General features: G+C 45.6%; 1 protein-coding gene across 1 annotated transcript in view; it reads left to right on the top strand.

Annotated features, from left to right (window-relative positions):
- LOC136620934 (nuclear pore complex protein Nup133-like) overlaps positions 1–16487 on the top strand; it is a 103970-nt gene that overhangs the window by 30235 nt on the left and 57248 nt on the right. Inside the window, exons 3-4 of the mRNA XM_066596028.1 lie at positions 2576–2676; positions 3896–3994. Coding sequence (XP_066452125.1) covers positions 2576–2676; positions 3896–3994 — 200 coding nt within the window. The remainder of the gene's footprint in view (positions 1–2575; positions 2677–3895; positions 3995–16487) is intronic.

The following is a 16487-nucleotide window of genomic DNA, read 5'->3' as shown; positions in this document are numbered from 1 at the left end:
GCAGTGCCACAGAACGCAGCAAGAGGTGAGTATTGTTGTTTTTTTCTACACCGTATTCCCGGCGTACAAGTCGACAGTTAAGGGGATCGTCTTATACACCCAGTCGTCTTATGCGCCGGAAAATACGGTAATGGTTCAAAAAAAAAGGGGAAAAAAAACCCTTCTGCCATATTTTATAATAATCTAAATAATAAAACAAAAATAAAGGTCCGTAAAGGTCCGATCTATCAAAGTAACATATTATTTACCCTGCACAATGAACGTCGTCAGAAAAAAAAATAAAGAACACCAGAAATGCGCTTTTTTGGGTCACCCTGTCTCCAAGGAAAAATACAATAAAAAGCAACCAAAAAGCCATAGGTATTCCAAAATAGTACCAATGGAAACTACAAGACGTTCCGTGAAAAATGAGCCCTTGCACAGCTACGTCGAAGGAAAAATTAAAAAGCTATTGCGTGCAGAAGATGGCAGAATATAATTTTAGTAACATAGTAATAGTATTGACTAGAGTTGAGGGAACATACTCTGCCGAGCTTGATGCCCGTTCGAGTATTACCATACTCGATGGTGCTCGAGAGAGAGATCTCTCAATGGGGTTCGTTACTCGAATAGGGCTCTTGAATTTTACGAAAAGCTCGACTCGAATAACGAGGACCTGAGCATTTTGGTGCTCGCTCATCTTTAGTATTGACCCATAGAATAAAGTTATGTCATTTTTGTTGCAGCTTGTGCGCCATAAAAACAAGTCTCAAGGAAAGATGGCAGGCTTTCATTTTTTTTTTTACTTTTCACTCCACTTAGAATTTTTTAAAAATTTTTCAGTAAATTATATGGTAGATTAAATTGTACCATTGAGAAATACAACTCTTCCGCAAAAAACAAGTCCTCATACGTTGATGAATAAATAAAGGAGTTACTGGGGGGGGGGGGGGGGGGGGAGGAAAAACGAAAAAGCTTGGTCACTAATGGGTTAAGGCCGATTTACATGCAACAATTGTTTGACTGAATGACTCAATTATTTTTTTGCTTTCAAATGATGAGTGTTAACATGTAAAGATAATTTGAAATTCCACCCCTCCTCCCCTCCATGTACCTCCTTTTGAGTCCTTTGGTGGTGTTTACTTTTAACGTTAAGTGGTTGACTGTTTGCTCAAGTGGGCATGTATATATGTGAAGAAGCTCTAAATGGGCGTGTTTTAATTAGTGCGAGGAAAAAGCCATTGTCTTCGGCTGTAGTATGCAGATAGAATCCTAGAATGGTAGAGTTGGAAGGGACCTCTGGGGTCATCTAGTCCAACCCCCTGCTCAGTGCAGCATTCACTAAATCATCCCAGACAGATGTGTCCAGCCTTTGTTTGAACACTTCCATTGAAGGAGAACTTGCCACCTCCCGTGGTAACCTGTTCCACTCATTGATCACCCTCCTTGTCAGAAAGTTTTTCTAATATCTAATCTGTGTCTCCTCCCTTTCAGATATTTGTAGACTGCTATTAAGTCTCCTCTCAGCCATCTTTTTTGCAAGCTAAACATTCCCAGATCCTTTAACCATTCCTCATAGGACATGATTTGCAGACCACTCACCATCTTGGTAACTCTTCTCTGAACTTGCTCCATTTTGTCTATATCTTTTTTTTAAAGTGGGGTGCCCGGAACTGGACACAGAATTCCAGATGAGGTCTGACTAAGGAAGGGTAGAGGGGGGATAATTACCTCACGTGATCTAGACTCGATGCTTCTCTTAATACATACCAGAATTGTTTTTGCCTTTTTGGCTGTTGAATCACATTATTGACGCATGTTCAGTCTATGATTTATTAGTATACCCAAGTCTTTTTCACATGTACTGCTACTTAGCCCAATTCCTTCCATTCTGTATGTGCTTTATTCATTTTCCTTGCCCATATGTAGGACTTTGCACTTCTCCTTGTTAAATACCATTGTTAGTTGCCGCCCACTAATCAAGCTTTTCTTGTTCTTTTTTAATGCTCTCTTTCTTCTTTAGTATTAGCTATCCCTCCTAGCTTTGTGTTGTCAGCAAATTTGATCAGTTTCCCATCAATTCCCTCCTCCAGATCATTTATAAAAATGTTGAACAACACTGGGCCTAGAACAAAGCCTTGTGGTACCCCATTTGATTCATTCTTCCACATGGATGTGCAGCCATTTATGACCACTCTTTGAGGACGATCACTCAGCCGTTCCGAATCCACCTAACAGTTGCCTTGTCAATCCCATATTTGGTCATTTTTTTTCAATAAGTATGGTATGAGATACTTGTGTCAAATGCTTTACTAAAGTCAAAATATACTATATCTACCACATTTCCCTGAGCAACCCAGCCAGTGATTCTGTCATAGAAGGAAATTAGATTCGTCTGCCATGATTGTTACAAACCCATGCTGGCTCTAGTTAATTACTCAATTTTTATCAAAGTACTTGCATACATGCTGTTTAACGGTATTGGTTCTATTTAATTTGCTAGGTCATACTAATCACTGGTTTGTTATATTATACCTTATACTTTATTATCTTTTTTTCCCCCTAATTTAACTTTATTTATTGTCTTTTCCAACAGTCGATGACTCTTTAATGGTTAAGATTCATGAACTTGGATGGGCCTGGTTAGTGTGCGGTGATCGTATTATCATCTGGAAAATTTGCCAGTCTTCTGCAAAGGTAAATCCTAGTTAGAGTTCATCTAAGGCTGGTTTCACACTACTGAATTTGAATTGTTGATTCCGCGATCTTCGTCCGTGTGGATTATCCATGGTAATATGAATGTATTTTTGAATTTTCCTTCACACTTGTGGGTATGAATTGCAGATTCCACGAGCAGAAGAAAAATTGCAACATGCTCTATTTTACGGCTGAATCTGTGACCACAGAGCACATTGTGCTCCATGGTCGCGGATATACCCACAGCCCCATACGCAATTACATTGCGTATGGGCTGCGGGTACTCATGTCATCGCTAAGTGACAGTGTGGGAAATAGAAAAAAAAAGAAAGCTATACTGTACATGACTGCCTGTATGTCTCCGCTGTTATATACAATACAAATCCTTATCATCCCAAGTTCCTTAAATACTATTACTACCTGTTTTACAGTAACTTGCATATAAAAAATACCTTTCTTATCACTTTTTTTTTTACATGTGTCTTCATTGGTAGTACCAGGGGTGGACTCTGAGCAGATTCGGTCTCCTTCTCCCTCTAGCAATTGGCAGTTTAGTCCCGTCCTAAGGCCCATTTACACTGGCCGAGTGTTCAAACTATGCCCGACACTTGGCCCTGTGTCTCTGCGCTCCCGTGCTCTTGCACAGCTCACTCGCACACGGAGCGGCCTGCAGGGGGGCAGGGTACTGCAGGAGATTTCTCTCCTTTTGCTCCCACGCCCCTCTCCATTGAGATACACAGTGGCCATTCGCTATGGAACGGCGGCTGTTGAAACTTAACGATGAGCTTCATCGCTCATCTTTTAGCAGCATGAAAGATGAGCGATGAAGCTCATCGCATATCGTTGAGTTTAAACAGCCGCCGTTCCATAGCGAACGGCTGCTGTGTATCTCAATGGGCGGGGGAGCGAGAGGAGAGAAATCTCCTGCAGTGCCCTGCCCCGATGCTGGCTGCTCCGTGTGCGAGCCAGCTATGCGAGCTTCCGTGCAGGAGCACGAGAGCGCAGGGACGAGTGTTAGGCATCGTTTGCCCGACACTCGGCCAGTGTAAATGGGCCTTTACTTTCTCTGCAGATGTTTATTATGGGATTCAGAGTAGTTGGTGTATGCTGAGTGATATCAAAATTTGAAAGAAATGTGGTAGGACCACTACATATACATGCTTGCTATCCTTTGTGTTTGGTAGTAAAATTGTCTTACAATGAAACAATTTGTTAACAGCATATGTCGTGTAAAGAACTGCAGCTCCCTCCTAGCGAGTTCCCTTGGTCTGCGGATTTGGTAGATATATCTACTACTGGTGATGCAGCAACTACACAAGTAAGTGTCGTTAGAAGCATTTCTCTGCTCCTTTTTCTTTTTACTAAATGTCATATATGCTCTATTAGTGTCTGTAAAGGCCCGCTTACCTGGGTCTGCCGTCATGTAGCAAGGCATGTAGTTATAACTGCGTATAAATTATGGTTCAAAAAAAGACAATACAAATTATGTATAGGTTTATTTTTTCGAAGTGCCCATTCATATAGGCGTATTTTCACCGCATATTACACACGAGTAATATGTGGTAAATGGAATCAATGAAAGTAAATTGATTTTCATTGATCCATTCACATTAGCATAGATACGCGTGAGGAAAAGATCGCAGCATTTTCTATTTCTCTGCATACCATTCTGCGTTTGCCCTATACTTTTTTATGCGCAGCGTAAGCATCGCTGTCCATGCGCAATACATTGCATATGGGCAGTGATACATACACAACCCTGCTATGAAACAAAGCAGGGACTTAAAAAAAACAAAAAGCAAAAAAGACAGGCACACTGTGAATGACTGAGTGCTTGAGATACACGGTCATGTGCAGTGCACTCGCTGCCATACGTGGCTACAGACAGCTGTCTGTCGGCATCGCACAGACTGGTAAAAACGCTGTGGAACCTCTGCAGCGGTTTACGCATACAGTTGTGTGAATGAGGCCCAAGTTGCCATGGCCAGCTACGACTGCACATTCTTCCCATCCTGTCACTGCCCCCAATTCTCCTCTCAGTAACTCCCCAAATAGTGCGACCTCTGTGGCCCCCTCTTAGTTTTAGTGCCCCCTTTCACTAACTCCTCCATTTTATAATCCCATGTAAAAAAAACTGTATTCCTTTCTTCATCCCAACCTACAGTTCCATGTAAAAAAACACCCTCACTTCCCTTCATCTGCAATATACAATCCTATGGTAAAAGCTATTTCTCCTCCTTTCGCAAGCTCCTATATACATTCTTATGTACAATCTCCTGTCACTAGTACACACGGATATGAGCTCTGCTGCAGCCTCCTATTATGAGACATAGTGTAGGGTCGCTCTTCCTCCACCCTGGCACCTGATCTCTAGATCACAGAGTCCAGAGCCGGCAGGGGAGTGATGCTTCGCAGCATCGGGTCATGTCCAGGGGCGTAGCTAAACACTCATCGACCCTGGTGCTAGAGTTCAGACTGGACCCCCACCCCCAATGCAGCTGCACCTCAAAGTTCATGGTCGCATCTAAAAAAAAGTAGGCATCAGAGTCGGCATATGGAATTATTTTAACATGATAGGCTTAGATGTAGCTGCTCATACAAACTACATCATGAGGCGTTAACCCCTTAGTGACCAAGCCTCTTTGCAGCCTAATGACCTGGCCAAAATTGGGAAATTTGACATGTCACTTTAACATAGAAAAACTCCGTAAAGGTTTTGCATATCCAAGTGATTCTGACATTTTTTTGCCACATATTGTACTTCATTTAGGTGGTAAAAATAGACCAATAGAATTCGTGTATATTTATTAAAAGCGCCAAAATTGGGAAAATTTAGAAATGGTTATCATCTTTTTCATATTTTCAACTGCAATATCTTAAATATGTGCAAACATACTGTACAATTTTTGATGAGATATCTATTTCCATCTGTTTACTCTATTCTGAAAGCACATTGGAAAAACTTGTGTGTTTTTTAGATGTACAAATTTAACACTGATAATTAACATTTTGAGGAGCATTTTGTTTTCTTACACCAAGCCAAGATTGCAAAGGCTTATAGGTGTCAGAATGATGGATACCCCCACAAATGACCCCATTAAAAAAAAAAAAATACACATTTGAATGTATTCATTGAGGGGTGTCATGAGTATTTTGACCCAACAGTTTGTTCAGGAATTAATGCTGTTTAGAGGAGAAAAAATAAAATTTCATATTTTTGCAAATATGTCATTTTTAAAAGATAGAATTTGTTTCTGTAGTGTACATGATAATGAGGATTTGCACCAAAATCGATACTCCTGTTAGTCCGGTGTTCAGAAACATACCCATTGTGGCTCTAATCTTATGTCTGTATGCACAACAGGCCCCAAACTGTAAGGATCAGCCAGTGGTTTCGAGAACAGACATTTTGCTTAACGTTGCCTGTCCACGGGCATTGCCGGAGCCGCCGCCCGGGAGCAGCAGCCTGCAAACGGATCTCTGCGTTCAGCCTATCTGACAGACAGACTAACCGTGGAGAATTGCGGCAATTCGCAGCATGCTGCGAGTGGTTGTCCGCGAGCGGAGAATCGCAATGATTCTCCGCTCGTGGACAGGGGGCTGCGCTTTTCATAGCAACGCTATGCAAAGCTTGCATTGTGTTCCCTGCGGTTGGATTATCGCAGCGTGGGGAATGCAATTCAAAAACGCCCGTCGACAGGTAGCATAAAGGTGTTTGGGGCCCAATTGCCCACTTGTAGAGCCCTTGAGTGGCCAAAATGATGAACTCCCACAAATGACCCCATTTTGAAAACTAGACCCCTTAACTCATTTATCTAGGGGTGTATGGCGTAATTTTACCACACAGTTTTTGAATGAATCTGAGCAAAGCAAATGTAAAAAATTATTATTTTTTTTTTTCAATTGTGTCATTTTAAAAGCCGCTTTTTCCCCAGTCGTCTCCACGACAGCACCAATTGAGATTGCCTCCTCCTGATAGGACAGGAACACACTGAGAGGTTAAAAGCTCTCCCCTTCCCCACTTTCCTCAGTGTCTTCCTGTCCTGCCAGGAGGCAGGATCTCTGAGAGGGGCTGGTGGAGAAGCCAGCCAGGATTACTTAGAGGCGAATCGGAGGGCAGTGGGTCAGCCTGTCCTCCCTTCCAAGCCAGACGACTCCCGGGACGCAACATGGGGTGGCAACCCCCGGGCCAGGTTCCTCCCGCGGTGGCCCATGGGGGGGGGGGGGGGGGTACAAAGCAGGAGCCTCAGTCCCCCTCGGCCTCCCTGCAGAGTTGCGGCGCTCCAGGAAGCCCTTCGACGGCGGGGGGGCGGGGTGCCGCGTCACGTGTCCAGCACGATGACGTCATCGCGTCTGCATCAGGAGCGGAGGGGGCGGGGCTTAGCGCAGGAGCGCGAAAATTAAAAAAAATAGGAACCTGAGAGAAGCCAGAACAAACCAGCACTACAGGTCGCAAGGTGTCTGCAGCACCGGTATAGTAATGAGTGCTCCAGCCCCAGAGACAGCTGAAAACTCAGCCTCAGCGGCCGTAAGTAGCCAGTGCGGCAAAAAATATAATGCAAATATCCAGTGTATTGTGTATGGAAAAATTGCATATTTACCCGCAAAAATGCTGTGTCAGGGGGATAAAAAAAGACATCCCCCCCCCAGAACAAAACACAGAAAATGCGTGGAATGCGGGATAAAACTGCCAACTACGTACCAGAGGCCCCTATGCAAGGCATGCGTAGCTAGGCTAGTCAAAGAGGAATCGGGGGGATTCATGGAGGACGTTAAAAAGCTGGTGAAAGAGGTTAGATCAGCCCTTACGTCACAACTGGCGCTGCCAGCGAAGCGCCAGAAAAGGGCGCACGTTCCTGATGAGCCTTCCGACTCGGAGAGTTCTATCGGGTCGGAGCAAGAGGAACAGGCGGCCGAGGAGTCCTCAGATGAGGAGGACTACAAAAGATACGTATTCCATCAGGACGATTTAACGGAATTGATTAAGTCAGTCAGGGCTACACTAAAAATGGAAGAGCCCAGAGAACCATGTACCTTACAAGATGAGATATTCGGGGGACATGGGGAGAGGCGCAAGCATACCTTCCCTGTCCACAAGAATATCACCAAAATAATCCAGAAAGAGTGGAGAAAACCAGACGCAGGCTCCTTCTCCACTAGAGGGGTAAAAAGAAGGTACCCATTCGAGGAGGAAGTTTGCGCAAGCTGGGAGGAGGTACCTAAGGTAGACGTCCCAGTGGCCAAAGTAGCCAGGAAAACGACCCTGCCCTTTGAGGACGCCGCACAGTTAAAAGATCCCATGGATCGCAAAGCTGAGGGCCTTCTAAAGAAATCATGGGAGGCAGCGGCAAACATACTTAGGCCAGGGATCACAGCCACTTGTGTGGCGTGGACTCTGGGGGTATGGCTACAACAGCTACACCTAACCAAAAAGACGCCGAGGGAACAGATCCTAAATTCCCTTCCGATCCTGTGTATGGCAACAAATTTCCTAGCGAACGCCGCGGCCGAAACTGTCAAACTCTCGGCGAAAGCTACAGCCCGGTCTAACTCAGCCAGAAGAGTGTTATGGCTGAAATCGTGGTCAGGCGACCTAGCCTCAAAAAATAAGCTATGCGCCCTCCTGTTCTACGTTCAGTTTTTGTTCGGACCGGACCTTGACAAGATTCTAGAGAAGGCGGCCGACAAAAAGAAGGGATTCCCGGAAGAAAAGCCACAGAGAGGGAAGACCTTCTTCCGGGCCCCAGTGCAACAGCCAGAGGCCTACCGAGGCAAGGGCAAGACAGGCCGCTGGAGTTACCCCAAGGGGGGCAGAGGAAGGAACATCCTCTTTAACCCCCACCAGGGGGAGCCAAAGCAGAGACCCTGACGCCATCCCCGTAGGGGCAAGGCTGGGGAGCTTTGTGGATCAATGGGCCGCGATTTCCGAAGGCCCATGGATCCCAAAGATCTTATAGCAGGGATACCGGATAGAGCTGGTGTCCCTCCCCAGAAGAAAATTCGTTATTACGGGAGGCTCCAAACAGTTACACCTACTAAGGCAAAGCGTTCGGGACCTGCAACAACTAAACGCAATATCCCCCGTACCGCAAAACAAGGAAACCCAGGGCCATTATTCTAGGCTCTTCCTAGTAAGAAAACCCTGCGGGAAACAGCGGATGATTGTGAACCTGAAACCTTTGAACACCTGCATCAGATACAGAAAATTCAAGATGGAGTCCATCTCCTCAACGATAAAGTTGATTCCCAAAGGAGCCTACATGGCATCCATCGATTTAAAGGATGCTTATTTCCACGTACCGATCCACGAGGGGTCCCGGAAATACCTAAGGTTCGCAGTGGATATGGGCAAAGGAATAGAGCACCATCAATTCAGATGCCTGCCCTTTGGGATCTCCTCAGCACCCAGAATCTTCACCAAAATCATGGCAGAGGTAGCCGCCTACCTGAGGAAGAAGTCGGTCCTAATAGTACCCTACCTGGATGATATTTTAATAATAGCAGAGTCCAGAGAACTCCTAACGAAACACCTGAGGATAGTGCTAGAACTTCTCCAATCCTTAGGATGGATCATAAACTGGGAAAAATCCAGCCTAGATCCCGACAAGCAGAAAACGTTTCTGGGTATAACGCTCGACTCAGAATCGCAATGCTCCTGCCTACCCGAGGAGAAAATACAAAAAATCCGACGGCTAGTCAAAACCTTTCAACGGAGACGATTATGCACAATTCGGGAAGCCATGTCTCTCCTGGGAAGCTTGACGTCATGCATTCCAGGAGTGGCATGGGTCCAGGCTCACACCAGAGCCCTGCAAGCCTCAGTCCTATCCACGTGGGACAAAAGGCAGTCCTCTCTAGGGACAAGAATGTACATCCCAAGCGCGGTGAAAGCATCCGTGCGTTGGTGGACATCCCCAGAGAACCTGCGGAGAGGGGTTCATTGGCTACAAAACCCAGCCACTCACATCACAACGGACGCAAGCGCCTGGGGATGGGGAGCGCATGTGGGGAACCAGTTCTTTCAGGGCCCATGGCCTCAAAGGACAAAAGAACAGTCATCAAATTACAGGGAACTACAGGCCGTATGGCATGTCCTACAACAGTTAGGGAACTCGCTACGGGACCAGCATATAAAGATACTGTCAGACAATATCACCGCGGTCGCCCATATACGACACCAAGGGGGCACAAGATCTCCCGCCCTGCAAAACATCGCACAGAAAATTTTCCACTGGGCAGAGGGCCGGATCCTCTCGATCACGGCAACCCACTTGAAGGGGACGCTAAACCAAAAAGCGGACTTTCTCAGCAGGAGGCAAATAGACCCAGGAGAATGGTCTCTTTCCCTGGAAGCATTCAGAATCCTGACCAACCAGTGGGGGACCCCACAATTGGACCTGTTCGCAACCAGGGAAAATGCCAAAGTGAGCAACTTCTTCTCCCTCCGGCCAGGAGATCGTCCGACAGCAGTAGACGCCCTAGGCCAAGACTGGGGAGAGGGGCTGGCGTACGCCTTTCCTCCTATACCGTCGATCCCCAGAGTCTTACAACATTTCAGAACCCAGGTATGCACACTAATCCTGGTGACCCCCTTCTGGCCCAGGAGAAGCTGGTTCGGTCTTGTAGCAACATTGAGCGTCCAGGACCCAGTCACCTTCCCTACCTGGACAGATCTTCTATCGCAGGGGCCTCTGAACCATCCGAGCCTAGACAAGCTCCACTTAACAGCATGGCTCTTGAGGAATCCTCACTAAGAGAGAAGGGATTCTCAGAGAGAGTAGTAGAAACGTTAATGTCCAGCAGAAAAAAGACGACCCACCTTATCTACCAGAAAGTTTTGAGAAGGTTCTCCTCATGGAGACAGGGAAGGGATCGCGGGGATTCTATCCCGAACATCCCTCTAATCTTAGAGTTCTTGCAGGAGGGCCTAGAGATGGGCCTTTCTCCAAGCACCCTGAAGGTCCAGGTCGCAGCCCTTAGCACCATATGTGACACAAAGTTCGCAGACAACAGATGGGTCAACAGGTTCCTAGCAGCAGCAACTAGATTACGGCCTAGGCCCATAAATCTTTTTCCAGACTGGAACCTTAATTGGGCCCTAAGGGCCATGACAACAGTACCATTCGAGCCGATCGAAGCACTACCCATAAAAATGCTTACTATCAAGACCATTTTCTTAGTAGCCATCACCTCCGCGAGACGGGTTAGCGAGCTGCAGGCCTTGTCCATTCGCCACCCGTTCCTGAAAATCTCGGACACCAAATTAGTATTTAAAATGGACCCGGCGTTTATGCCAAAAGTAGTATCACATTTTCATAGGTCCCAAGACATAATAATCCCCTCATTTTTTAGTAAACCTAAAAACGAGGAAGAAAAAACCCTAAGCTGCCTGGACGTTAGGAGAGCAGTCCTAGGCTACATAGAGGCGACAAGCCACTGGAGGCGGGACGACAACTTGTTCGTCCAGTTCAGTGGCACAAATAAAGGGAGCAAAGCAGCGAAAGGCTCCATAGCCAGGTGGATCCGCCTAGCCATCATAGAGTCCTATAAGGCCCTCGGGAAGGAAATCCCCTTAGCTCTTAAAGCCCATTCTACAAGGGCAGTAGCATCCTCATGGGCTGAACATAGCTCAACTTCGGTCGAGCAGATATGCAAAGCCGCAGTCTGGAAGAAACCCCACACGTTCGTTAAACACTATAGGGTAAAAGTGCAGCAGGACGAGGACATGGCCTTCGGCCGCAAAGTCCTCTCGGCAGCAATCTCACCCTAGGGAAACTTTAGTTGGTACGTCTCAATTGGTGCTGTCGTGGAGACGACTGCGGAAAAAGTAGATTATAACTACCCGATAATCGGGTTTCCAGTAGTCTCCACGACAGCACCCGTACCTTCCCCCCCCTAAATTGATAGAAAAGAAACTATAGAATATAATATAAAATAAATAAATATATATAATATAATTTTATAATGAAAAAACAAAAAACCCCTGTTAAGAGAAGAAATTTAAGTTGAACTCCTACCCCGGCAATTCGTTAGAATCCACTGAGGAAAGGGGGGGAGCTTTTAATCTCTGTGTGTTCCTGTCCTATTAGGAGGAGGCAATCTCAATTGGTGCTGTCGTGGAGACGACTGGAAACCCGATTATCGGGTAGGTATAATCTATTTTTTTTTTTTTGTACAACACACACACAAATGAAGACTTGCACCGCAAAATGGATACCCCTGTTTGTCCTGTGTACAAAGACAAACCCATTGTGGCCCTAACATTATGTCTGTATGCACAACAGGGCTCAAACCGAAAGGAGCATTAAACTTCAACTATTTTAACTTTTACGTATTCGCCATTATCCATTGGATAACGGCAGTCACGTGACTGGGTACCACTCACTGCGGCCCTCGGTCAGGATCAAGGAGACTTTACATTTCCCAGGCCCTCCCCAGCTTCTGCGCTTGCATCTGCCATTTTGCCGATGGGCGCATGCGCCGAAGTTGGGTGAAGGTCTGAAGATAAAGATCCCGTTGGGGGATATCGCCGGAGGCCTTAGGTAAGTAATTTCAACCCCCTTTCCCCATGGATCAGATCCGTGATGGGGGGTGAAACTTCAACTTTTCTTTACTTTTAAGTGATCCCCGGCGATCACGTGACCAGGGACAGCGTACCGTGGACCCCCTGTAAAATCTTCAGGCTCTTGGCTAGATTTGGTAGTCAGGGGAAGGGAGATTTTAAATTACCCTGGCAATCCGCGGCGTTTGCACATGCGTTTGCCATTTTGGTGGCGTCCACAGAAGCTGTGGTGAGGTCTGCAGATAAATCCGTGGGCCTTAGGTACGTCATTTCATCTCCCCCCATGGATATGACCCGTGAGGGGAGATGAAACGTAAACTTTTTTTTTCTCTTTATTTTAAACTTATTTTTATTTTTTTTTACTTTACATGATCGTTATCCATTGGATAGCACCAATCATGTGACCGGAAACAGCATACAGCGGCTCCTTGTGATAACTCTGCTGTGGGCTACACGTTAGCCGGGAGCCAGAGAGATTTTAAATTTCCCGGGCCTAACGCCCTTCTGTGCATGCGCCTGACGTATGAAGTCTGGCGTGCATGCGCAGAAGGTGCATTCAGGACCAGGAGGCCAGAACGCTGTGGGGCATCATGGAGGACGGGGGTTAGTACTTTTAGCTGCCCTCATGGATCTGATCTTTTAACTTTTATTTACTTTTTATTGAGTTTCATATGATCGCCAGCATTTGATCGGTTGAGGGGGAAGGGTCCCGCGGCCCAGCGCCAGGTTTTCAGCTTCCACCGGGAGTCGGCGACATGGAGCTGTCACGCCCACAGCTTATAGGGTTTTAATCCCCACATGGAGCAAGCTGGGACGTAAAAGCACTATTGGGTGTTCACTAAGGGGCGTTAAAACAGCACGTTATTAGTGAATGCCATGAGAAAAGAAATACACCGTGGAAACATTTTTTGGTCATCTTGTCTAAGAAAAACTGAAAAAAATATAAATAAAAGTTGCATGCACCGCAGTATGGTACCAATACAAACTGCAGTTCGTTGCTCAAATAAATGCCTTCACACCCACCAGCCCATCAGTGAGAAAATGAAGGAGCTATGGGGGTCAGAAAATGGCAACAGAAAGCAATTTTTAAAAAGATGTTTTAGTTTTTAAAACTAGTACAACATTTTAAAACTATAAATTTGCAATTGTACTGACCCACAAAATAAAGTTGTCATTTTTGCCACACCATATACAACAAAAATGTTAACCCCTTAGTGACGGCCCCATCGGGATTCTACGTCCTGGCCGGCTGGGCTTAATTCCTAGAGGACGTAGAAATATGCATCCTCTAGAAATGAAAGGAATGCAGGTTCAGGACGTGATAGCTCCATGCTGCAAGTTACCGGAGGTAGCCGACAGCATGGAGCTGTCATCCAGAGCCGCTGGACCCCACCCCCGGTAAGGCGATCACCGGTATCCACCGGATACTGGCGATCGCGTTAAAGTCAATGTAAAGTTACACAAAGTTAAAGTTTCAGCTCCCCTTACGGATCGGATCCGTAAGGGGAGCTGACAGTACTCCCCCCTCATCCTCCGCTCCGTCCGGCATCTTCTGTCTTCTCCCCGACCCTGCCGCCGGCGTCTGCGCATGCGCACCAGATGCTTTGCATCACGCGCATGCGCAGAGAGCCGGGAGGCCCGGGAAATTGAAAAACTCCCTGCTCCCGGCTAGTATGAGTAGCCGAGAGCAGGGAGCTGTCACCGGGAGCCGCTGTATGCGGTTCCTGGTCACATGATCGCTGCTAACCAATGGATAGCAGCGATCATGTAAAAGTTTTAAAAAAAAATTTAAAAAGTGTAAAAAAAGGGGGGGGGGAGGAAGTTTGTTTCATCTCCCCTAATGGATCATAAGCATGAGGGGAGATTAAATTAGGTCCCTAAAGCCCCCAGATTGATCCGCGGACCATGCCTGGCTTCTGCGCACGCGTCCGTCGCCAAAATGGCGGACGCAGGCGCAAAAGCCGCAGATTGGCGGGGTAATTCAAAACCTCCCCGCACCTGGCTACTAAATGTAGCCAAGAGCCTGGAGATTTCATAGGGTGCCATGGTACGATTTTCCCAGTCACGCGATCGCTGTTATCCAATGGATAACGGCGATCACGTAAAAATAAAAAAAAGCTCAATTTTCACCTCCCGTCACGGATCGGATCCATGGGGGGAGGTGAAATTACTTAAATAAGGCCACCGGTGATGTCCCCTGATGGGATCCTTACTCGCGGACCTTCCCCCAGTTTTGGCACATGCGCCCGTCACCAAAATGGCGGACGCAAGCACAGAAGCTGAGAAGGGCAAGAGGAAATTTAAAATCTCCTTCCTCCTGGCTACTAAAGGTAGCCAAGAGCTTAGAGATGTCACAGGGGGCCGCGGTGAGTGGTCTTCAGTCATGTGATCGCCATTATCCAATGGATAATGACGATCACATAAAAGTCAAAAGACAGTTAAAGTTTGATGCTTCGTTCAGTTTGAGCCCTGTTGTGCATCCAGACAGAAGATTAGGGCCACAATGCATATGTTTCTGAACACGGGACAAACTGGGTATACATTTTGGGGTGAAAGTTTTTATTCCTATGTATGCTGTACAAAAAAAACTATTTTTAAAATGACATAATTGCCAAAAAAAAAAAGAAATCGTAATTTTTTTCCTTCTGCTTTGCTTCAATTCATTTAAAAACGGTGGAGTCAAAATACGCAGTATACCCCTAGATCAATGCGTTAAGGGGTGTAGTTTTTAAAATGGGGTCATTTGTGGGGGTTCTCTATCGTTTTGGCCGCTCAAGGGGTCTACAAGTGGGCAATGGGGCCTGAAACACCTTCAAACAAAATGTCTGTTCTGAAAACCACCCGCTGCTCCTTTCGGTTAGGGCCCCGTTGTGCATAGGGACAGAAGATTAGGTCCACAATGGGTATGTTTTTGAACATGGGACAAACGAGGGTATCCATTTTGGGCCGAAAGCCTCCATTCATATGTCTGCTGTTCAAAAAAAAAACTATTTTTAAAATCGCATAATTGATAAAAAAAAAACAAATCGTAATTTTTTTACTTCTGCTTTGCTTTGATTCATTCAAAAACTGTTGCGTCAAAATACGCAGTACACCCCTAGATTAATGCGCAATGAGGTCTAGTTTCCAAAATGAGGTCATTTGTGGGGGTCCTCCGCATTTTGGCCGCTCAAGGGGTCTACAAGTGGGCAATGGGGCCTAAAACGCCTTCAAGCAAAATATCTGATCTGAAAGCCACTGGCTGCTCCTTTCGGTTTGGGCCCCGTTGTGCATACAGACAGAAGATTAGGGCCACAATGGGTATGTTTCTGAACACAGGACAAACGGGGGTATGCATTTTGAGGTGTAAATCCTCATTTTCATGTGCACCATAGAAAAAAATCCTGTGTTAAAAATTACGTATTTGCAAAAATATGAAATGTTATTTTTTTTCTACTCTAAATTGCATTAATTCCTGAAAAGAAACTGTGGGGTCAAAATACTCCTGACCGCACCTCAGTGAATACACTAAGGGGTGTAGTTTTTAAAATGGGGTCATTTGTGGGGCTTGGTGCCGGAAAATAGTGTGTTCCTCAAAATGTTGAAAATTAATGTTAAATTTGTATGTCTCCTAAATGGTTAAAAAAAAGTTTTTCAAACGTGCGTCCAGAATAAAGTGAACAGATGGAAATATATATCTTCGCAAAAATTTGTACATTTGAGATATTACAGTTGAAAATGTGAGAAAATAAAAAAAAAAATTCAGAATTTTCCCAATATTGGCACTTTTAATAAATATACACAAATTATATCGGTCTATTTTTACCACCTAAATGAAGTACAATATGTGGCAAAAAAACTATGTCAGAATCACTTGGATATGCAAAACCTTTACGGAGTTATAATATGTTAAAGGACACATGTCAGATTTCCAAAATTTGGCTCCGTCACTAAGGCGCAAACAGGCTTCGTCCCTAAGGGGTTAAACAAGCCTGGACCCCATCCCTAAAGGATTGCACAGTTGTTTTTTTCCATTTTCCCCCAATTAGGTTTTTCAGTACAACTCATGCCACCAAACACAAGCCCTTATGATTTGTTTTTCTTGAAAGGGAAGAGGGCAAAAATGAAAAAATGTTTGTGTCGCTAAGGTTTTAATTAGAGATGAGCGAGCTCCAAAATGCTCGGGTGCTCGTTACTCGGGACGAAATTATCGCGATGCTCGAGGGTTCGTTTCGAGTAACGAACCCCATTGAAGTCAATGGGCGACCCG

Source organism: Eleutherodactylus coqui, chromosome 3, assembly GCF_035609145.1.
Source record: "Eleutherodactylus coqui strain aEleCoq1 chromosome 3, aEleCoq1.hap1, whole genome shotgun sequence".
Classification (NCBI taxonomy): domain Eukaryota; kingdom Metazoa; phylum Chordata; class Amphibia; order Anura; family Eleutherodactylidae; genus Eleutherodactylus; species Eleutherodactylus coqui.
This window is presented reverse-complemented; position numbering and strand designations above follow the sequence as displayed.